The 14,731-nt window shown below is 36.9% G+C and overlaps 1 protein-coding gene across 1 annotated transcript; it reads left to right on the forward strand.

Annotated features, from left to right (window-relative positions):
- Positions 1-2,936: 2,936 nt before the first annotated feature.
- LOC130939992 (uncharacterized mitochondrial protein AtMg00310-like) lies at positions 2,937-3,545 on the forward strand. The gene has a single exon (XM_057868050.1). The coding sequence runs from the start codon at positions 2,937-2,939 to the stop codon at positions 3,543-3,545; it is 609 nt and encodes a 202-aa protein (XP_057724033.1).
- The last annotated feature ends 11,186 nt before the right edge of the window (positions 3,546-14,731 follow it).

Raw genomic sequence — 14,731 nt, forward strand, 5'->3', positions numbered from 1 at the left:
GGACTTAAATAGGACGATTCAAACGTTAGCGACAATTTTGAGACTTACACCAAACGTTGGGGACAAAAACAATACTTTATTTTAAATTTATTTAATCTTATCAAATTTTTTTATACCTTTTGTTGGCTTTGATTAATAACATTGTCTATACTAACTAATTCTATTAAAAGATTGACTTTCACTTTTTTCATGATCTATTAAAGTAAAAAAATTGATTAATAATAAAAATATGGGGTAAGTATGGTTTTGGTTCTTAAAGTTTTTCGCCAGAATCGAATCCGTCCCTCATCTAATTTTCGATTTAAAATGGTTCTTAACGTTTTTTTTCGTATTAAAATCGTCCTTATAATTTTTTTGGACAAAAATACCCTCACCACTACTAACACAATTACCTTATCAACTACCACCACCACCACCACCAACACCAACACCACCGCCACAACCAGCATCACCGCCACAACCAACACCAACACCACCACCACCACCACCACCACCAACACTAACACCAACCAACACCAACATTAAATTCAGAAATCAACAAAACCAACAATTCAGAAATGAAATCAGATTCAACAAGAACAAAACCAACAATGATTCAACAAATCAAGAAGCAGAAGAAGCATAAGACGAAGCAGAAACAGAGATCGAAGCAAGAAGCAGAGGCGACGAGGAGCAGCGACGAGGCGGTGAGGAGCAGCAGAGCGGAAGCCGACGACGAGGAGGGCGAAGCGCGAGGGCACGGCGGTGGCGCGAGGGCGACGCGGTGACGACGAGGGCGAGGAGCGGCGTCGGCGAGGAGCGACGAGGAGCGGCAGCGGCGACGACCCCTTCTCTCCCCCCTCCTCCCTGTTTCTTGACCCCCTTTCTTTCTCTCCCTATCCTCCGATTCTCTGTATCCCTTTCTCTCCTTTCTTTCGGCGACGGCAGCTCCAAGCTTCGTCGGCGCCGTCCCCCTCTCCCCTTCCCCTTCCCCCTCCCCCTCTTCCCTTCCCCTCCCCTTCCCTCCTCTCCTCCCCCTTCGTATACCCTTTTCTTCCCCCCCCAAAACGCGTTTTCTTTTCCCCCTCCAACACGCGTTACACGCATTTTTTTTAATTTTATAATTTTTATTATTAAATAGGAATAGGAGTAGTTTAGGAATAATATAAAAAAATTATTAAAAAGGACGATTTTAATACGAAAAAAACGTTAAGGATCATTTTAAATCGAAAATTAGATGAGGAATGGATTCGATTCTGGCAAAAAACTTTAAAGAGTAAAATCATACTTACCCCTAAAAATATTTAATATACAAATATTAATATTTAAATAATCGAGAAATCACTACTTAATAGTAAGATGTAGCTTAACTTTACATATTATAGAGTACGACAAACTTTTAACACGCTACATTGAATCAAAATATTTTTTAAATAAAAATATACTTTCTTGTTGAGTTCAGTAATACATGCAAGTGCTTTTATTGTATTTTTTTCATAAATTAATCATAATGTATAAACTTGATTTCATAATCACAACCATTGTCGTTTTAAAGTATGGTTAAATAAATAAAAATTAGAACTATAAAATAGAAAGCTTCAAAAATAAATTATTTTTTATTTTTATAATAAATTAGAATACTACAATATTCAACTGTGTAAAAGATAGATATCTAATTCTATGGCTAGAAATTTTAGATTATATCACATAAAAATTTTTTATATCACCAAGTATTTTTAAATTATTTATATAAATAAGGTCAATAACATGAAGAATGAAGAATAGGGTTTTTTAGACAACGAGGGATGAAGATCGGACTGAGGAAGACAACAAAAAAGGAGATAAAAATGTGATTCTACTGGAAGAGGCAGATATATCAGAAGGTATTAACGCTTACTCCAATAGTCTCTATGGTAGACTCTTTGCTTCCAAAACCTTCTCAGTTGGAATCATGGGGAATGCTTTAAAGGCTATATGGAAAAACCCGAAAGGATTTAGCGTGAGTGACAAAGGGGATAATTCCTTCCAATTATTTTTTAATAAAGAAGTGGATGTCTTGCGTGTTGAACGTGGTTCTCCATGGCTATTCAAAGATTATGTGCTCCATGTCAAGAGATGGAAGGAAGCTTAGAACTGTGATGAAGAGATTATTTTCAATTTTTCAGTTTGGGTTCAATTTTGGGGTTTTTCATAATCGTTTAAAACCCTCGAAGTTGGACGTAAATTGGGAGAGAAACTGGGCATAGTGTTGGAAGTAGGTAAATTTCAGATGCGAGACAGACAAACTAGGATTGTGATGGCCAAAATCAATATTGATACTGCCAGGCAAGTGAGAGATCAGTTAATAGTGACAGGACCTAATAAAAAGGAGGTAGAAGTGACACTGCGCTATGAGAGACTTGGAAAGTTCTGTACCTATTGTGTAAAATTGTGGCATGAGGTGAAAAACTGTCATGATATGTTGAAGGACACAGAGAGTGATATAGTAAAAGAGGATGACATTGGCGAATGGGTTAAAGCCAGCCAAGTGGGAACGCGAATCTACTCTGAATGAGAAAGAACATTCAACAACTCAACCCAAAAACAGAATAAAGCCACTCAACGTAAGAAAAAACTGGCAGCACCTGATTCATCTCAATCAGCCAATTCTAGAACAGAATGCATGGAGGTTATCATAGCTGGTCAGTCCAATACCAAGGAGGATGAAGGGCAGCTTATGCAGTTCGCTATTGGGCAGTGTCTCACCACAAAGAAAGGTAAGAAGTGTAAAAGGCTAGCAAGACAAGGTGCTGCTGAGTCAGATACTAGAAGTGAACCCAAAAGAAGGTTGATGAGTGGTATAGCTGAAGGATCTACAAAGAAAGCAAGAACAGAGAATGAAAATGCAGTTGAATAGATGGTGGAGGGTGCCAGCCTACAAATGGCACACAAGGCGCCATGAGAACTATAGTTTGGAAATGTCAAAATTTGGGGAGACCCCTGACACAAGACTAGCAATTGCTCAGACACTAAATATTGAACATATCGGAACACAAGAAAAATACCTGGGGCTGCCCTCTATAGTTCAAAAATCAAAGAAAGCAACCTTTGGAGCTATCAAGGATAAAGTTCAGAAGAGGATTATGGGTTGGAAAAGAAGTCTATTGTCATCAGGTGGCAGGCACACGCTATTGAGAGCGGTGGGAGAGGCGATTCCTAATTATACACTCTCTTGTTTCAAGCTCCCGGACACGCTATTGACTGAGATTCATAGCATGCTCTTACAATTTTGGTGGGGTAAAAAAGGTGCAGAACGAAGAATAGTTTGGATTAAATGGGACACAATGACAAGACTGAAGAAAGATGGAGGGCTGAGGATCAAGGACCTAAGGGTGCAAAATTTGGCTTTATTGGGCAAGCAATGTTGGCGTCTAATGAAATACCCTAATTCTACTCTATCAAGAATGCTCAAAGCTAAATATTTCAGAAATACAGATTTTCTACACGCAGAGATAGGAAGCGTACCATCGTGGGGATGGAGAAGTGTTCTTGAAGGGCACAAGGTGATCGAGAAAGGCTTGATATGAAAAATAGGCTCTGGTACTAATATTCGCATCTTCCATGACCTCTGGCTCCCACCACCAGTGCCCCTTAATGTCGCTCAAAATACACTCACAATCCTGCCAAATCTGCAAGTGTATTATGTTAGTGTGTTACTAAATCCTGATAGAAGTTGGAATAGAAATTTGATTGAGTCAATTTTTCAATTGATATATGCAATAAATTTTTTCAATCAAACCAACAGAGGAGGAGGATGAAGTTAATTGGTGCTGGACAAAATCTGGTATATATGAAGTGGGGTCAGGATACAAAATTGCTTATGGATTCTTTCATTCTCTTACTTCATTGAGGCCCTAGAACATACAGAACAACAGAGTCTGGAATAGCATTTGGGAATTGAAATTACCTCATAAAATTAAGGTTTTTCTATGGAAAAGTCTTCATGAAAAGCTTTCATTGTTACAACAAGTTGACAGTCGGTTTGCATCCACTCCTGCCGCTTGTCCAAGATGCATGTTGAAGGTTGAATCAATTTCTCATGCTTTGTTCCAATGTCCCTGGTGGACGAAATTGTGATCCATGTTCTAACTATTTTGAGAGAAATCATTATTATGGCACTGGTTGAATTCACAACTCCGTTCAACTAACCAGCAAGTGTACTGCGTCGTCCAAGTAATAAACCTTACGTGAGTAAGGGTCGATCCCACAGAGATTGTTGGCATGAAGCAAGCTATGGTCACCTTGTAAATCTCAGTTAGGCAGATTAAAATTGGTTTATGGTTTCGAAAATTAATAATAATAATAAAATAGAAGAAATAATAAAAGGGATAGAACACTTATGCAGATTCATTGGTGGAAATTTCAGATAAGCATATGGAGATACTGTATGGCTCAAGGACGCCTGCTCTCCTACTGCTTCAACTCAATCCTTCTTACTCCTTTCCATGGCAAGCTGTATGTAGGGCATCACCGTTGTTAGTGGCTACATCCCATCCTCTCAGTGAAAATGGTCCTCTGCGGCTGTCACTCGCATGGCTAATCATCTGTCGGTTCTCAATCAGGTTGGAATAGAATCCATTGATTCTTTTGCGCTTGTCATCACGCCCAGCCTTCAGGAGTTTGAAGCTTGTCACAGTCATTCAATCCCAGAATCCTACTCGGAATACCATAGACAAGGTTTAGACTTTCCGGATCCTCATGAATGCCGCCATCTATCTAGCTTATACCACGAAGATTCTGTTGGGGAATCTAAGAGATACACATTCAAGCTCTGTTGCATGTAGAACGGAAGTGGTTGTCAATCACGTGCGTTCATGAGTGAGAATAATAATGAGGGTTATCTAATAATCACATTCATCATGTTCTTGGGTGCGAATGAATATCTTAGAATAAGAATAAGAGAGAATTGAATAAAAGAAAATAGAACTGCATTAATACTTGAGGTACAGCAGAGCTCCACACCCTTAATCTATGGTGTGCAGAAACTCCACCGTTGAAAATACATAAGTAAAAGGTTCAGGCATGGCCAAATGGCCAGCCCCCATGTGGTCACAAGACCGAATGATCAAAGACATCTAATACAATAGTTGAATGTTCTATTTATAATAAACTAGCTCCTAGGGTTTACATGAGTAAGTAATTGATGCATAAATCCACTTCCGGGGCCCACTTGGTGTATGTTTGGGCTGAGCTTGATCAATCCACGAGCTGAGGCTTCTCTTGGAGTTGAACTCCGAGTTATGACGTGTTTTGGGCGTTCAACTCCGGATCATGACGTTTTTCTGGCGTTTAACTCCAGACAGCAGCATGTACTTGGCGTTCAACGCCAAGTTACGTCGTCAATTTCCGAATAAAGTATGGACTATTATATATTGCTGGAAAGCTCTGGATGTCTACTTTTCAACGCCGTTGAGAGCGCGCCATTTGGAGTTCTGTAGCTCCAGAAAATCCATTTCGAGTGCAGGGAGGTCAGAATCCAACAGCATCAGCAGTCCTTTTGTCAGCCTTTTTCAGAGTTTTGCTCAAATCCCTCAATTTCAGTCAGAATTTACCTGAAATCACAGAAAAACACACAAACTCATAGTAAAGTCCAGAAATGTGAATTTAGCATGAAAACTAATGAAAACATCCCTAAAAGTAGCTTGAACTTATTAAAAACTGCCTAAAAACAATGCCAAAAAGCGTATAAATTATCCGCTCATCACAACACCAAACTTAAATTGTTGCTTGTTCCCAAGCAACTGAAAATCAAATAGGATAAAAAGAAGAGAATATACTATAAATTCCAGAATATCAATGAATATTAATTATAATTAGATGAGCGGGACTTGTAGCTTTTTGCTTCTGAATAGTTTTGGCATCTCACTTTTTCCTTTGAAGTTTTGAATGATTGGCTTCTCTAGGAACTTAGAATTTCGGATAGTGTTATTGACTTTCCTAGTTAAGCATGTTGATTCTTGAACACAGCTACTTATGAGTCTTGGCCGTGGCCCTAAGCACTTTGTTTTCCAGTATTACCACCGGATACATAAATGCCACAGACACATGACCGGGTGAACCTTTTCAGATTGTGACTCAGCTTTGCTAGAGTCCCCAGTTAGTGGTGTCCAGAGCTCTTAAGCACACTCTTTTGCTTTGGATCACGACTTTAACCACTCAGTCTCAAGCTTTTCACTTGGACCTTCATGACACAAGCATATGGTTAGGGACAGCTTGATTTAGCCGCTTAGGCCTGGATTTAATTTCCTTGGGCCCTCCTATCCATTGATGCTCAAAGCCTTGGATCCTCTTTACCCTTGCCTTTTGGTTTTAAGGGCTATTGGCTTTTTCTACTGCTCCTTCTCTTTTTTTTTTCTATTTTTTTCGCCAATTTTTTTCTTTTTTTTTCGCAAGCTTCTTCTTTTTCACTGCTTTTTCTTGCTTCAAGAATCAATTTCATGATTTTTCAGATCATCAATAACATTTCTCTTTGTTCATCATTCTTTCAAGAACCAACAGTTTTAACATTCATAAACAACAAGATCAAAAGACATATGCACTGTTCAAGCATTCATTCAGAAAACAAAAAGTATTGTCACCACATCAATATAATTAAATTAAATTCAAGAGCTATTTTCGAAATTTATGTACTTCTTGTTCTTTTGAATTAAAGCATTTTTCATTTAAGAGAGGTGAAGGATTAATGGATTTTATTCATAGCTTTAAGGCATGGTTACATACTAATGATCATGAAATAAAGACACAAAACATAGATAAACACAATACTAAAAACCGAAAAACAGAAAGAAATAAGAACAAGGAATGAATCCACCTGAGTGAGGGTGGCGCCTTCTTGAAGAACCAATGGTGCTCTTTGAGCTCCTCTATGTCTCTTCCTTGCTTCTGTTGAATGATTCCTAGTAATTTTGGTGTTCCTCCCCTTAGTTGCTTCCAATATTTGTGTGGAGGACAACTTATTCCCTGAGGTATCTCAGGGATCTCTTGATTTGCAGCCACATGTTCTACCACTGAGCTATGACGGCTTATATTAGTCTTTCCATCTCCCATGACTCAGAGGTGGAAGCTTTTTGTCTTCCCTTTGAGGTTTCTCTGGTTTTAGGTGCCATTAATGGTAATGGAAAAGCAAAAAAAAGCTATGCTTTTACCACACCAAACTTAAAATATTGCTCGCCCTCGAGCAAGAGAAGAAAGAAGAGAAGAAGAAGAAGAAGAAGAAGAGAATGGAGGAGAGTGAGGGGAGATGGATTCGTCTATATGGGTGGTGAATGAAAAACAGAAGGGATGACCATGAATGGAGAGAGAGAGGGCGAGGTAGGTGGGGATCCTGTGAGGTTCACAGATCCTGAGGTGATCCTGTGGGGTCCACAGATCCTGAGGTGTCAAAGAATTCCATCCCTGCACCAAATAGGCATGTAAAATGCCTTTGCACACCATTCTGGCGTTTAAACGCCCATTGGTGCACATTCTGGGCGTTCAACGCCCATGTAAAGCATGTTTCTGGCGTTGAACGCCAGTTTCATGCTTGTTACTGGCGTTCAGCGCCAGTTTTTCCTCTCTGGGCACATTCCTGGCGTTCAGCGCCAGAATGTTGCTTGTTTCTGGCGTTCAGCGCCAGAATGGTGCTCTGTTCTGGCGTTGAACGCCGGCCAGATGCACCTTACTGGCGTTGAACGCCAGCCTGTGCGTCCTCCAGGATGAAATTTTTTTCTTCTGCTGTTTTTGATTCTGTTTTTAATTTTTATGATTTTTTCGTGACTCCTCATGATCATGTACCTAATAAAACACAAAATAACAATAAAATAAAATAAAATAAAAATTAGATAAATAAAATTGGGTTGCCTCCCAACAAGCGCTTCTTTAATGTCAATAGCTTGACAGTGGCTCTCATGGAGCCACAAGGTGATCAGGTCAATGTTGCATAGTTGCCAACACCAAACTTAGAGTTTGGATATGGGGTCTTAACACCAAACTTAGAGTTTGGTTGTGGCCTCACAACACCAAACTTAGAGTTTGACTGTGTGGGCTCTTCTTGACTCTGAACTGAGAGAAGCTCTTCATGCTTACTCTCTTCTGTCACAGAGGGATGGCCATGTGCCTTAAACACAAGGTAGTCCCCATTCAATTGAAGGACTAACTCACCTCTGTTGACATCTATCACAGCTCCTGCTGTGGCTAGGAAAGGTCTTCCAAGGATGATGCAATCATCCTCTTCCTTCCTAGTGTTTAAGATTATGAAATCAGCAGGGATGTAAAGGCCTTCAACCTTTACTAGCACGTCCTCTACTATTCCATAGGCTTGTCTCAATGACTTGTCTGCCAGTTGTAATGAGAACAAGGCAGGTTGTACCTCAATGATCCCCAGCTTCTCCATTACAGAGAGTGGCATTAGATTTATCCCTGACTCCAGATCACACAGAGCTTTTTCAAAGATCATGGTGCCTATGGTACAAGGTATTAAGAATTTTCCAGGATCTTGTTTCTTTTGAGGTAGAATTTTTTGAATCCAAGTATCCAGTTCATTAATGAGCAAGGGAGGTTCACTTTCCCAAGTCTCATTACCAAATAACTTGGCATTCAGCTTCATGATAGCTCCTAAATATTGAGCAACTTGCTCTCCAGTTACATCTTCATCCTCTTCAGAGGAAGAATAGTCTTCAGAGCTCATGAATGGCAGAAGGAGATTCAATGGAATCTCTATGGTCTCTGTATGAGCCTCAGATTCCTTTGGATCCTTAATAGGAGACTCCTTCTTGCTTGAGGGACGTCCCAGGAGGTCTTCCTCACTAGGATTTTCGTCCTCCTCCTCCCTTGTGCATTCGGCCATATTGACTATGTCAATGGCCTTGCACTCTCCTTTTGGATTTTCTTCTGTATTGCTTGGGAGAATACTGGGAGGAGTTTCAATGACTTTCTTACTCAGCTGGCCCACTTGTGCCTCCAGATTTCTAATGGAGGATCTTGTTTCACTCATGAAACTGAAAGTGGCCTTTGACAGATCAGAGACTACATTGGCTAAATTAGAGGTGTTTTGTTCAGAATTCTCTGTCTGTTGCTGAGAAGATGATGGATATGGCTTGCTATTGCCCAGCCTATTGCGTCCACCATTGTTAAAACCTTGTTGAGGTTTTTGTTGATCCTTCCATGAGAAATTTGGATGATTTCTCCATGATGAGTTATAGGTGTTTCCATAGGGTTCACCCATGTAATTAACCTCTGCCATGGCAGGGTTCTCAAGATCATAAGCTTCTTCAGAAGCTGCCTCTCTAGTACTGTTGGATGCATGTTGCAATCCATTCAGATTTTGAGAGATCATGTTGACCTGTTGAGTCAACACTTTGTTCTGAGCCAATATGGCATTCAGAGTATCAATTTCAAGAACTCCTTTCTTCTGAGGTATCCCATTGTTCACGGAATTCCTCTCAGAAGTGTACATGAATTGGTTGTTTGCAACCATGTCAATGAGTTCTTGAGCCTCTTCAGGCGTTTTCTTCAGGTGAATAGATCCACCTGCAGAATGGTCCAATGACATTTTCGAAAATTCAGAGAGACCATAATAGAATATATCTAATATGGTCCATTCTGAAAACATGTCAGATGGACATCTTTTGGTCAGCTGCTTGTATCTTTCCCAAGCTTCATAGAGGGATTCACCATCTTTTTGTTTGAAGGTTTGAACATCCACTCTCAGCTTGCTCAGCTTTTGAGGAGGAAAGAACTTGTCCAAGAAGGCAGTGACCAGCTTATCCCATGAGTCCAGGCTATCCTTGGGTTGTGAATCCAACCATATTCTAGCTCTGTCTCTTACAGCAAAAGGGAAAAGCATGAGTCTGTAGACTTCAGGATCAACCCCATTCGTCTTTACAGTCTCACAGATCTGCAAGAACTCAGTTAAAAACTGATAGGGATCTTCAGATGGAAGTCCATAAAACTTGCAGTTTTGTTGCATTAAAGCAACTAGCTGAGGTTTCAGCTCAAAGTTGTTGGCTCCAATGGCAGGAATGGAGATGCTTCTTCCATCAAACTTGGACGTTGGCTTTGTGAAGTCACCAAGCATTCTCCTTGCATTATTATTATTTTCGGCTGCCATCTCCTTCTCTTGTTCGAAAATTTCTGAAAGGTTGTTTCTGGATTGTTGTAATTTAGCTTCTCTTAATTTTCTCTTCAGAGTCCTTTCAGGTTCTGGATCAATTTCAACAAGAGTGCCTTTATCCTTGTTCCTGCTCATATGAAAGAGAAGAAAACAAGAAAAGAAAGAGGAATCCTCTATGTCACAGTATAGAGATTCCTTTATGTTAGTAAAAAAAGAAGGGGGTAGAAGAATGAAGAAGGAGGTTCGGATTCATGGATGAAGAGAGGTGAAGAGAAGTGTTAGTAATTAAATAATTAAATAAGAAGAGAGAGAGGAGAAATTTCGAAAATAATTTTGAAAAGGGGTTAGTGATTTTCGAAAATTAGAAATAAATTGTAATTAAAATTAAAACATGAAACAATTAATTAATTAAAAAAAATGTTTGAAAAAGGGATGAGATATTTTCGAAAATTAGAGAGGGAAAAGTAGTTAGGTGGTTTTGAAAAAGATAAGAAACAAACAAGAAGTTAGTTAGTTGATTGAAAAAAGATTTGAAATCAAAATTGAAAAAGATAAGAAGATAGTAAGTTAGATAAGATATTTTTGAAATCAAATTTTGAAAAAGATAAAATTTTTGAAAAAGATCAAATAAAAGATAAAAAAGATTTAATTCAAAAATTTTGAAATTATTTACTTCACTAACAAGAAACTACAAGATAAGATTCTAGAACTTAAAGATTGAACCTTTCTTAACAAGAAAGTAACAAACTTCAAATTTTTGAACCAATCACATTAATTATTAGTGAATTTTCGAAAATTAGATGTAGAGATAAGGAAAGGATTTTGAAAATAATTTGAAATTTTCGAAAATTATAAAAAAAAATGAAAAAGATATGATTTTTGAAAAAAGATTTTAAAAAGATAAGATTTTTAAAAATTGAAATTTTGACTTGAATTGCAAGAAACAACTAATTTTAAAAATTTTTGACCAAGTCAACTCAAAATTTTGAAAATTTGGAGGAAAATAAGGAAAAGATATTTTTTTTATTTTTGAATTTTTAATTATGAGAGAGAAAAACAACAAAAATGCTTAATGCATGAAATTTTTAGATCAAAACAATGAATGCATGCAAGAATGCTATGAATGTCAAGATGAACACCAAGAACACTTTGAAGATCATGATGAACATCAAGAACATAATTTTGAAAAGTTTTTGATGCAAAGAAAACATGCAAGACACCAAACTTAGAAATCTTTAATGCATGAAAAATATGAATGCAAAGATGCACATGAAAAACAACAAACAATACAAAACAAGAAATCATCAAGATCAACCAAGAGGACTTATCAAGAACAACTTGAAGATCATGAAGAACACTATGAATGCATGGATTTTCGAAAAAATGCAAGAAAAATTTTTAAAAGCATGCAATTGACACCAAACTTAAAGATTGACTCAAGACTCAAACAAGAACATAAAATATTTTTTATTTTTATGATTTTATAATTTTTTTGGATTTTTATTAAATTTTTTTTTTCGAAAAAATATTTTAGAAAAACAAAAAAGAAAAGAAAAATTTTGAAAAAGATTTTTGAAAAGAAAATTACCTAATCTGAGCAACAAGATGAACCGTCAGTTGTCCATACCCGAACAATCGCCGGCAACGGCGCCAAAAACTTGGTGGACGAAATTGTGATCCATGTTCTAACTATTTTGAGAGAAATCATTATTATGGCACTGGTTGAATTCACAACTCCGTTCAACTAACCAGCAAGTGTACTGGGTCGTCCAAGTAATAAACCTTACGTGAGTAAGGGTCGATCCCACAGAGATTGTTGGCATGAAGCAAGCTATGGTCACCTTGTAAATCTCAGTTAGGCAGATTAAAATTGGTTTATGGTTTCGAAAATTAATAATAATAATAAAATAGAAGAAATAATAAAAGGGATAGAACACTTATGCAGATTCATTGGTGGAAATTTCAGATAAGCATATGGAGATACTGTATGGCTCAAGGACGCCTGCTCTCCTACTGCTTCAACTCAATTCTTTTTACTCCTTTCCATGGCAAGCTGTATGTAGGGCATCACCGTTGTCAGTGGCTACATCCCATCCTCTCAGTGAAAATGGTCCTCTGCGGCTGTCACTCGCATGGCTAATCATCTGTCGGTTCTCAATCAGGTTGGAATAGAATCCATTGATTCTTTTGCGCTTGTCATCACGCCCAGCCTTCAGGAGTTTGAAGCTCGTCACAGTCATTCAATCCCAGAATCCTACTCGGAATACCATAGACAAGGTTTAGACTTTTCGGATCCTCATGAATGCCGCCATCTATCTAGCTTATACCACGAAGATTCTGTTGGGGAATCTAAGAGATACACATTCAAGCTCTGTTGCATGTAGAACGGAAGTGGTTGTCAATCACGTGCGTTCATGAGTGAGAATAATAATGAGGGTTATCTAATCATCACATTCATCATGTTCTTGGGTGCGAATGAATATCTTAGAATAAGAATAAGAGAGAATTGAATAAAAGAAATAGAACTGCATTAATACTTGAGGTACAGCAGAGCTCCACACCCTTAATCTATGGTGTGCAGAAACTCCACCGTTGAAAATACATAAGTAAAAGGTTCAGGCATGGCCGAATGGCCAGCCCCCATGTGGTCACAAGACCGAATGATCAAAGACATCTAATACAATAGTTGAATGTTCTATTTATAATAAACTAGCTCCTAGGGTTTACATGAGTAAGTAATTGATGCATAAATCCACTTCCGGGGCCCACTTGGTGTATGTTTGGGCTGAGCTTGATCAATCCACGAGCTGAGGCTTCTCTTGGAGTTGAACTCCGAGTTATGACGTGTTTTGGGCGTTCAACTCCGGATCATGACGTTTTTCTGGCGTTTAACTCCAGACAGCAGCATGTACTTGGCGTTCAACGCCAAGTTACGTCATCAATTTCAGAATAAAGTATGGACTATTATATATTGCCGGAAAGCTCTGGATGTCTACTTTTCAACACCGTTGAGAGCGCGCCATTTGGAGTTCTGTAGCTCCAGAAAATCCATTTCGAGTGCAGGGAGGTCAGAATCCAACAGCATCAGCAGTCCTTTTGTCAGCATTTTTCAGAGTTTTGCTCAAATCCCTCAATTTCAGTCAGAATTTACCTGAAATCATAGAAAAACACACAAACTCATAGTAAAGTCCAGAAATGTGAATTTAGCATGAAAACTAATGAAAACATCCCTAAAAGTAGCTTGAACTTATTAAAAACTGCCTAAAAATAATGCCAAAAAGCGTATAAATTATCCGCTCATCAGTCCCCTGTCTTCAATAATATGGAGTCTAAGCTTAATAACCCCTGACTTATGGATGAGAGAAGAAGAGACATTTTTCAATTGGTGGCAACGAGTCTTATCCTAGGTAGCGGCTCAATTCGACGGTAGACAAAAGACCCTCCTCATAGCGGTGCTGTGTTGGAGCACTTGGAAAGCGAGGAATCGGTGTGTTTTTGATAAGATAATAAGCCCGACACCAGAGATAGTGAAAGAAGCCAGCAATTTAGTGCGTGAACTCGTGACCATACCTGATAGATGCTGCTAATTTTTTTTGCTCTTGCTTTACTCTTTTCTAAACTCTTAGTCTTTCAATCACAGTTGGTGATAAATGGGAATACCCAATTCTTTTGTACTTTCATCTAGAAACACTTTTATTTTATATTAATAAAATAATATTTATCTTTGAAAAAAAACATAAAAGTAAATATATATTTTATAAATTGTATGAAGAATAACAAAAATATAAAATAAAATAAAAATACAAAATATAAAAGAAGAAAAAAAATATTATTATTACCTTTTAATCAAAAGGAGCAAAGGACTTACAAAGTCTATAAAATAAAAGTACTAAATATAGTTTAGTAGAATGAATAAAAATGTAAAATTAGTATGAAAAATTGAGTAAAATACTTTAAACAACTTTATACAAATAATTTTTTTATTTTAAAGGACCTTGATATTATTTTAGGAGCAAAATATTAAAAATTAATTAAAAATAAAATAAAATCATATAAAGTCTTAAAGAATAATGTTAAAAAATAAATAAATTATAAAATATATAAAAATATAAAATATAAAATATTATTTGAATATTCTAAAGAGTGAAAGAAAACAAAAGAATCAACTAAAAAAATAAAAGATATGAAGAGTGTTAAAAAGTAAATGAGAACTTAAAATTATATGTAAGAAAACTAAAATCATGAATTTAATGTGATTTACAAGAAAAAACATTTTATTCATTTGAATATTAATCATATTGCATAATTAAAAAATCAAATCACAATGACAAATTAAGTTGAATATAGTAATAGCAAAATTTTAAAGCTAACACAAAACATTATATTATTTTTATGAAAAAAAATTATTAATGACTTAGATTAATATTAGCATATTAATATAATTAAATTCACTATGTTAGGCTAATGAATTGGCAAAAAAATTGTTACATTACATATGACAATATTATTAATTCCATCCAAAATCAAATAATTGATATAATAATAGATTATTTACAATTGATTATAATTGATATTTAGTTTAATCAATAAAAAAAATAAAATTGAAAAATATCTTCAAGAAGT

The sequence above is a fragment of the Arachis stenosperma genome, chromosome 7 (assembly GCF_014773155.1).
Source record: "Arachis stenosperma cultivar V10309 chromosome 7, arast.V10309.gnm1.PFL2, whole genome shotgun sequence".
Classification (NCBI taxonomy): Eukaryota; Viridiplantae; Streptophyta; class Magnoliopsida; order Fabales; family Fabaceae; genus Arachis; species Arachis stenosperma.

What these genes read in the sequence shown, in the direction of transcription:
- LOC130939992 (XM_057868050.1), top strand. Translation starts at nt 2,937, where the DNA reads ATGTCAAAATTTGGGGAGACCCCTGACACAAGACTAGCAATTGCTCAG.